The sequence below is a fragment of the Fukomys damarensis genome, unplaced genomic scaffold (assembly GCF_012274545.1).
Source record: "Fukomys damarensis isolate Sample0158 unplaced genomic scaffold, DMR_v1.0_HiC HiC_scaffold_9, whole genome shotgun sequence".
Lineage (NCBI taxonomy): Eukaryota > Metazoa > Chordata > Mammalia > Rodentia > Bathyergidae > Fukomys > Fukomys damarensis.
Window position 1 is genome coordinate 45,125,388 of NW_022900921.1, and position 9,183 is coordinate 45,134,570.

Genomic DNA, 9,183 nt, shown 5'->3' on the forward strand with positions numbered 1-9,183 from the left:
ATACAACTTTTTTTTTTTTTTTTTGAGGCAGGGTCTCACTATGTAGTCGAGACTGACTTGGAACTCACTATGTAGCCCAGGCTGGTCTCGAACTCACAGCGATCCTCCTGCCTCAGCCTCCCGAGTGCTGGGATTACAGGTGTGCGCCACCACGCCCGGCTGTAATAATACAACTTGAGAATACATTTTCCTTCAGGGTTCTGTCCTCCTGGGTGGAGATGGTGGGAAGTTTCACTCTGTGGAGGAGAAAAGGCGCTTGCTCATAGTCAACGTGTCCATGGAAGATGAGGGCTACTACAGGTGCGTGCTGACCTTTGCCCGGGAGGGCAGAGAATACAACATCACCAGGAACGTCAAACTCCGAGTTCACAGTGAGTACCTGCCAGAGACGCCCACCCTCAGTTCAGTAAAGAGCCTTCTAAGAGCAAGTTAAGTTCACAGAGAATTCCTTGAATGGATTTGTTTTGAAGGCAATTAACCCTTCTGATGTCATGAGACCTGGGGCTGGCACTTTGTAAGGTATACATCGGGGTATGGCTGGGGGAAAGTTGAATGAGTCCTTGGACAAGTGATAGGTTCTGAGGTGGAGGCTAAGACTTACCACTAGAGGGAGCCAAACAGCGGCTTTCTTGTAAGGTCCCAGAAGGGGTGGATCAGAACCAGAAGATATAACTCTGTGAATAATTCTAGGACCCAGGGACCTGATTAAAGTTTTCCACTGGGATAATTTTCAGTAGAAATTGGCCTGATTTTTGTTTTCTCTGAAATGTGTCCCGTTGCCCTTGACACAGGTTGAATATTCCTTATCTGAAAAGCCTAGGACCAGAAGTATTTTGGGATTTGGATTTTATTTCAGAGTTTAGAATCTCGAGGATTAGATACAAGTCTAAACATGAAATCAACTCTCCTGCTTCATACACACCTTATACAGTAGCCTGGAGGTGATTTTATACAACGTTTAAAATCTGTGTGTGAAGCACAGTTCCATGATGTGAGATTTTCCACTTGTGGTATAATGTCAGCATTCAAAAAGTTGAGCATTGGGCTGGAGATTTAGCTTAGTGGTGCCGCCGCCTGCCTCGCAAGCGCAAGGTCCCAAGTTCGATTAGGGATGCTCAACTTGTACCAGGATTGATTGTACTTAAAAATGCCGTGTGAAAAGGGTTCACCGATATTAAGCATTTGTTCTCCATTTACTGTCTACTGTTGTGTGCTGGCCCCGGGGCTCGGTGCGCAGGCAAGGATGCGTGTGAGCTCGGCACTCTGCACGTTCCCTACACACCGGAAACTAACACAGTCGGAGTCTTTTGAGGGGACTTCAGAGAGATGATTTATAAACCTAGTTAAGATTAAATAATTGGTACATGAGAGGAAAGACCTCTTAAAGAGAACCCAGAGATTCAGTTTAAGGAACATCACACCTTACATTTGTGGATGCCCCTAGATTGCACTTTTTAATTTTCCTATGAAAATTTGTTCTTACTACTTCTTGTTGCCTCGCAAGGCAAATCTTTGAGACTTCTCGTCCTTGAAGTCGGCCCCTTCCTACCCTGTCTGTGCAGTACCACACAGGAACGCTAGGGGGAGGCCGACCTACGTATTACACAGTGATCCTGCAGCTCAGTGGTTCTGAAAGCGGGTTCCTGGAAGCAGAGGTGTGGCATCTCAGGTCTGCTACAGACCTGCTGCACTGGATACTGGGACACGGGGGCTGCAGTCCATGTCTGACAGGCCCTCGCCCAGCTGGTGCTGCTGCACCCCAAATGTGAGAGCCACAGAGGCATCCAGTCCTGTAGATCATCTGCTCTCCCTGGTCACCTCAGCCCCCATGTGGCAGCCACATGCCTTTGAGGGGGAGGAAAAGCCTTAGGGTACAGCTGAGAAGGCCCTGGCTCCTCGGGGTGGGTGTCATGGTGCAGAATGCTTGCCCACGTGAGGACCTCAAAATGTTCCTCAGGAGGAGGCCAACTGTGGGACAGCACCGTGCCAGCTGTTCTGTAGGCTCAACTTTTGGTCCCCACTTCACTGCGGCTGGCTCTAATCCCCTGAGCTCCACCTCTGGATCAGTTTATCTCCTCGATGCCCAAGGTGTTCTCAGCCCTACTGGGTCCTGTGCTCGTCACCCAGTGTGGGATCCACCTCACACGCAGTGACCCTTCAGTTTCAGTGGTGGCGTTTTGGAGGTGTGGCAGAGGCCTCTAGGTAGAACCTACCCCATGAGTCCCCGGGAGGGGAACGGCTTACTGTTTAGTACAGGGCCAGGACGAGGAGGGCCCGGCAGAGGACCGTGCCGCTGGCCTCTGCCAGGAACCTCTCTGCTGGGAAAAGTACGGCCCCAGTCTCAGTTTTGTGGAAAGCCAGTTTCCTTTGCCAAACAAAGGCGGGGCAAAGGATAACTTAGTTAATTAGCCGAACAATGGGCCTGAATCTCCCCTTGAAACAAGGCAAGTTCCCTAATGGAATCTCTTTCCTTACCTCTTCCTCAGGAAGAACCAACACCGTTCCTGTGGTTATTTCTCCCCTGGACACCATATCTGCATCTCTGGGTGAGGCCTGGGAGACTGTGCAACCGGTGTCCCCTGATGGCTTCCCCCAGGCTGGGCCTGGGAGCTCGGGTGTCTGCTGATCACACAGTCTGCGCCCCCCTCCCCCTGCAGTGTGCCTGGGAAGAGACCTGAGAACCCCAGCGTGTGGAGCTGAGATGACAAACTCAAAAGGATGCTCTTCACAAATTTGTTAGAAACAGCTTTATTCGGAAGCAAGAACACTTGATTTCATGCAGACCCTATCTACAGAAGTCCAAGTGTAACCCGAGGGATGTCTGGCAGAGTTACTAACTGTAGGACAGAATCAGCAGCACAGATCCAATCATAGCCAGCACCTTCAGTATGGTTGAAATAATTCATGTTACCAAACCTTGTTGAAGGCTCAGGGTCTTTCTAAAGTTCCATTTGTAAAGTTTAGCCAGTAGTGACCAGAGATAGTTTCTTGGTATCAAAATTGTTGCCAGCTGGCTGGAGAGCAAGATGAAAATCATGAGCCAGTTTCCCCCCTCCTTTTTTTTTTCTTTTTTAAGACAGCCCAGGACGGCTTTGAGCTTACCATGATCCTTCTGCCTCAGCCTCCTCAGTGCTGGGATCACAGGTGTGTGCCACCACGTCCAGCTAAATTTTAAATGTCAGTGGGAGGCCAGAGAGAAGGTGGCTTCTGTGCACTGTAGCTATGAGAGCGACACTTGAAGCCTGGGCAGTGAAGACACTGGATGGTGTCTCCCGTATCCCACCAAGGGAGGTGCACAAGGTTACCGAGGTGCCAGAGCGTGGAGGAGAGATGGTATTTGGAGCCTGAAGGAGGCCAGGTGCATCCACCAGCAGAAGGGTTATTTCCAGGAGAAGAAATGGGTGGGCAAGATTTGTTCTTTTCCCCTGTCCTCTGCTTTGATGGGTTAGAGAGCAAAATGACACATGCCCATGATACCGGCTCCTTGGGAGGCTGAGGCGGGAGGATCATCATGAATATGAAGCCAGCCTGAGCTACATACCATGTCCTTGTTTTAAAAAAAAAAAATAACAGAATGGCTAATCCTAAATGAGAGACACCTTGGAATGAGACTTTCCAGGGGAATTAATGTTAGGGCTGAGACCAGCAAAAGGAACAAAGATAAAATTGCACATTAATCTGGATCATTCGAAGCAGCTGGAATCGGTGTGGAAGACAGCAGCCCTTGAATTCAGGATGCCCAGAGGGGTGGAGTGGCCTTGGTGGACCCACTGGATTTCATGTACTTCCGGTGTCCCCTGCTGTGAAGAGCCATCGGAGGGTGGCACTTGACTGGGTGGCACTTGGTAAATAACAAAGCTCTGCATGAACAGAATGGTTTGGGGACAGGAAGTTTCTTTCTAAGAGAAGAGCTGGGCAGTGAGGGGTGTTTGAGGAGATGGGGTGGCCCCTCTTCCAGTGTTGGGGTCTGCTGGCTGACGCCTGTGTTTTGTTCTGCACAGGCTCGAGACTGACGATCCCGTGTAAGGTGTCTCTGGGGGCTGGCACACCCTTGGCCACCTCACTGTGGTGGATGGCAAACATCACCCAAGTAGAGAGTGCCTACTCCAGGGGACGTGTGACTGAGGGGCCGCGCCGGTGAGTGGCTGAGGGTCTTCAGCTGTCAGGCCTCTCCAGGGGGTCGTTGTTCCTTCCGGAGATGGTGTCATGGCTCTTCATCAGTGTGACAGCCTCACAACAGTGAAAGGAAGTCTTTCTCGGATACCAGACTGTTGCATTTTCAGAGTTTTAAAAAATTGAATTGTGTTAAAAAAATTAGCTTAAGAGTCAAACTTCCTCTAGACCTATGAGATATGATAAAAAAAAACTATGCTGTGTGCACTTACCCCACTGTTCTTGCTACTTTTTGCAGCAGCTCTGGAGTCCTCTCTCTTGAATGTCTTTAGTTGTGCTGTCCTGGCTGCCTTAATACCCTGAATCCATTCAAAATGTTTCCCTTTCCTGGTCATTCTGATTTTGGGGAGGAGCCAGAAGTCACATGGTGTCAGATCAGGTGAATGAGGTGGATGAGGACACACTGCAGTGTTTTTATGAGGCTGCTTTTCCATTGGATGGCGCTGGGCAGCAGTATTCACCTTCTTTTTGGTCACATCTCGTACAGACATGGAAGGAGATTTCCAGAACTGCTTTGGGAAGTGGCAAGAATAATGGGATAACTGTGTTTGAAGCAAGGAGTATTTTGAGTAAGATTAATAGCAATGAATCTTTTACTGTAATACTTTTTTTTTTTTGGTTTTTTGAGACAGGGTTTCACTATGTAGTTCAGACTGCTTTGGAACTCACAGTGTAGCCCAGGCTGGTCTCAAACTCATGGCAAACCTCCTGCCTCAGCCTCCCGAGTGCTGGGATTACAGGCATGTGCCACCACACCTGGTTCTGTAATACATTAAAAAAAAAAAATTCAAATATTCACTGTATATTTTGATCACTCCTTGTATATGAGTTAAGTTGTGGTGGACTAGTTGGTATAGACATCACATTTTGTAGCTGTTTAAACATTTACTTCTTGATTTTTGCAGGTTTAAAAAGTATTCTGGAGTTAGTACATTTCCATTTCTCCCTCTGCCCTCAAACATATTCAGAAAACTCAAGAGAATTCTGCGATCTGGCGCCTGAATCTGTACAAAGCCTCTCCCACTCACCTTTGGTAGGGAACCAGGGGCTTCCAGAGTGTCTAAGGAAGATTAATAATTAAAGAAAGAAGGAATTGAGTTCTCTTGAGCACTCATCTCTAGAAACTATTTTGTCAGTCTGAAACTAGAGCAAGCAGACGTCGTACAATTGTGTCTGAGGAAGGGAGACCATTCAGTGTTCCAAATCAGAAAGCATTTTTAAAATTATAGTTTCCATACTTTGAATGAGTCTGAACTTTTGCTGGTCTGTTTTGAAAGACTGATCGAAAATGTCCTTTCTGGACTCATTGCTGTGGATAGAAGTGATCTGTGGTTAGCACAATCCTTCCCATGCAAGTCCTTGTTGTGAAAGACTTGGCCTCAGCCGAGCCCCCCACGTTGGCCGTTTGCTAACTCATCTGTTCATTTGCTAAAGGAACAAGCTTCATCCCCTCAGCCAGAGCAGAGTAGTCCTAGTGGGGACCACTCCAGGGTGTTTTCATTCATATGCGAATACAACAGCCTGGGCCCTTTAGCTCTCCAAACATTGCAAATGGCTGCCGTTCCCCTGCCCTCTGGGCTCTCCCTTGCTGGAGTGAGAGTAAGCAGCAGAGAGGAGGAGGAGATGCAGTTGAGGGCTGGAGTCCTGGAAACTCCCCACTCTTCAATCTGTGAATAATCCACTGATGAGAGAGTCAACTTTCCCCACACTAGATGTTTCTGTTCCCATGGCTGGATCTTTGTGCATCAAAGGCCTTAAAATATGAAAATTTCCATCTTCTAAACCAAAATGAGTATGCAAGTTCTCACAGCAGTCCGAGTCCTATTGCAGTGGCCTGCATCTTCAGTGACACTGTGACTTCAGGGCAGGCTTGGAAACTCTCCCAAATAAGTAAGGATGGAAAGACTCTTCTGATGTCAGGAAACGTGAAGTCAGTGTAAGAACCAGGAGTGCGTCTCGCTGGAGGCTGCTGTTAATAATAACCTTGCATTTGGTATATCACGGTTCTGCAAATGTTTTCTCACTCAGGGAATACTCAGAAAATGGTGAGAACTTCATTGAAGTGCCGCTGAATTTTAATCCAGTCATAAGGGAGGATTTGAACACGGATTTTAAATGCATTGTCTCTACTACTCTGGGTTTGCAGACACTGCGTACCACGGTCAAAGAAGGTATGTGTCTGGGAGGTGCTCAGGGGGAAGGGTCTGGAAGCTTCTGTGGTGTGAAAGGAAGCTCTGGGTTCTGCATGTGATTCTCCTTGTTATCCTATTAGTGGACCACCTGAAGCAAGCCTCCTGGGTTGTCCAGATTTTTAAAATATTTTTTGGTAAGGTAGAGATTGAGCATTGGGAAATTAGACAAAAAAAAAAAATTGCAAGCTGGTGTTTTGGAAGCACATAAAATGGGTATGCAGTGACCTTTTAAATAGCCTCTATCCATTCATGGTGCTGGCTTAGATCACGATCATCAGCTGTCCTTGTGTGGCCTCTTAAAGAGGGTGGATTGTTCTTTATCTTGAAGTTGAAATACTCCATCCTGCGAGTCAGGGGCTAGGAGATGGCAGGCTTCAGTGCAGCTTGAAGTCCAAGAGCATTAGACAACAGGAAATGAGTGCAAGGATATTCAGTCAACACAGTGTCCATTAACGACACTTAAAGAAGAAAAACAAAACTTCTTGGACCAAATTGATTTCTTTTCCATGCTTAAATTTGGAGCAGGAAAGGGAGGAGCAGGTGATGCAGTCTCTGCTAACAGCCTGAAAGGCAGGGCCCACAAGCCACAGAGATCTGCAGCAGGAACCTGTGTTGCTGCTGAGAAGATTTGTGGCCGAGCACCAGCTGTCCTGTCCCCAGGGTTTGCTAGGGAGGCAGCTGCCACTGCACTTTAGCCGGAAGCTGATGCTTTGGCCAGGCCTCTGGGCAGGAAATCACATGTGGCACCACTTTTCTCCTGCTGTGCTCTGTGTACCACAAGAGTCCCACTGACCCACGCCAGCCTTGCCCAGCTCCCCGAACTCAGTTCTCCCTGCTCCCAACCTGCTTCACACTCAAGTGCAAGGACCAGGGCCTGCTTCCTGTCCAATCTGCAATGCACAGGCTGGCACAGATGCAAATGAGGGGGGGATCCGATCATGGAGACGGAGGAGCTGGTGCTTCATCTGGTCCCAGAGCTTGTCCTTCATGGGCAGCTGTGGCTGATCTCCCTTAGTGCTGCTGCATTTTCACTGGGATCGAGAGGCATATTCAGATGGCGGCTCAGAAAACTGGAGCCCCCTTTATTTCTGATCCCTGTGGGATTGTAAATTGTAAGGATCTGCTGGGGAAATGTGCTGAGATTCTGGACAGACTATGGCAAATCATGGTTGAAAATGGGGGATTCTGGTCTCATCAACAATATATCTAATAACACCCCGTTCTTGTATTTGCTTTTATTTGCTTATTTATTTTTTGCTTTTTCTGAGACCAGGTCTCACTATATGGTTCAGGCTGGCCTTGAACTTGCTATGTGGCCCAGGCTGCCCTCTAACTTGAAGCAATCCTCTTGCCTCAGCTTCCCAAGATCTGGGATTATAGGTTTATTCAAAGTCTCTTCCTTTATTCTAAAACAGCGAGATGCCTACAACTAGAATACACAATAACTGGACCCAAGCAATAATCATTGATCACTGATTGCAAGTTTGTTTTCTATTTCTCAGTTTCTTTATTTAACCCTGATGATAACCATGCTCTTTGGAAAAGGCCGGCTTGCTCCTGGGCTGTGTCACAGATGGCCTACTGCTGCGAATGATGTCTTAACAGCATGCTTTTCGTACAGTGAGTCCCTGGGCACCTGTCCCACTTTGTCACGTCCTTGCTGACAGATGGTGTCCTACCTTCCTTGTTCTCTAATGCCACAGATGCCATTCTCAAACATCCTCGATCTTGCTGTAAGGCACACACTGTCTGAAGTCGATGCACATTTACTGGGACAAAACCAAACCGGCTCCTTCCTTCTTTGTGAGCCTGTGCTGCTGGGTCCTGTTTTCAATGTGCTCTCTTCACACTGATGTACCTCTGTTCTCCCCACAGCTCCTTCCACATTCTCCTGGGGAGTTGCCCTGGCGCCCCTGTTGCTGGTCTTCTTGGTTTTGGGGGCCATCTGCATGCACCAGCACTACAAACGCAGAGCCGGAAAAGCCTACGGTCTGACCATGCTCAACACCAGCTTCCAAGACTTCCATCCTATCCCAGAAAAATAAAAGAGATGAAATGATATGAACTCGATCCCTGTCCTTTCTGATGGAAGTGGGTGTTTTTCTCACAGACGTTGGCATTTCTCCTTGTTTAACGAAGCCCCTTCGTTTGCAGTGAAGGACCGCAGTCATCTTTACTTTTTTTTTTTTTCCTGAAAATCAATGACAGAAGCAAATGTACACAGTGGGTATGAGCAGCTCTCTGTACCTGTGACCTATTTAGAAGAACGAATGAGGTGCCCTTCAACCTGAGTAAGAGTGGAAACCACCAAGTGGGTTTTGAAACTCGTCTATTCATTCAGAACAAAAATGCACCGAAAGTCAATTTGGTCAGGCTCTGTCGGAGACATGAGAGAGACAGATGGTTAAGGCATGGTTTGCCTTCAGGAAGGAAGAAGTCCATTTTGATTCTGGAAAAGCGGAGTTAGAAACGTGAAAGCAGAAGAATCAGCAAGAATTGATGAATTCTGTGGGAAAGTTGGTACAAAAAGTAGCAGTTGAAGTAGAGTTAGGATGCTAGACTCAACTTCCTAACAACACTTCTGAAAATGAAGAGAAAAATGGGCACTGAGATAATTGTACCCACTGGAAAAATATAACCAGACACTTTTTATATCACATACTGACAACAATTCCAGAGGGAGTAATGAAACAAAATGGAATGGTAGAAAACTTCACGTGGTCCATATTCTATCTAGTTAGCCCTGGGTCCAAAGCTGACATTCTCAGAGGCTACTCAGGCACAGGCTTCTTCTGTTCCTCTCTGTCCCTGCACCTTG

The 9,183-nt window shown here is 47.5% G+C and overlaps 1 protein-coding gene across 1 annotated transcript in view; it reads left to right on the top strand.

The window, feature by feature from the left end:
- Il1r2 (interleukin 1 receptor type 2) overlaps positions 1 to 8,826 on the top strand; it is a 36,875-nt gene extending 28,049 nt beyond the window's left edge. Inside the window, exons 5-9 of the mRNA XM_010630686.3 lie at positions 197 to 371; positions 2,487 to 2,546; positions 4,002 to 4,137; positions 6,202 to 6,344; positions 8,241 to 8,826. Of these exons, the coding sequence (XP_010628988.1) occupies positions 197 to 371; positions 2,487 to 2,546; positions 4,002 to 4,137; positions 6,202 to 6,344; positions 8,241 to 8,410 (684 nt within the window). The 3' untranslated portion in view covers positions 8,411 to 8,826. The remainder of the gene's footprint in view (positions 1 to 196; positions 372 to 2,486; positions 2,547 to 4,001; positions 4,138 to 6,201; positions 6,345 to 8,240) is intronic.
- Positions 8,827 to 9,183: the final 357 nt, after the last annotated feature.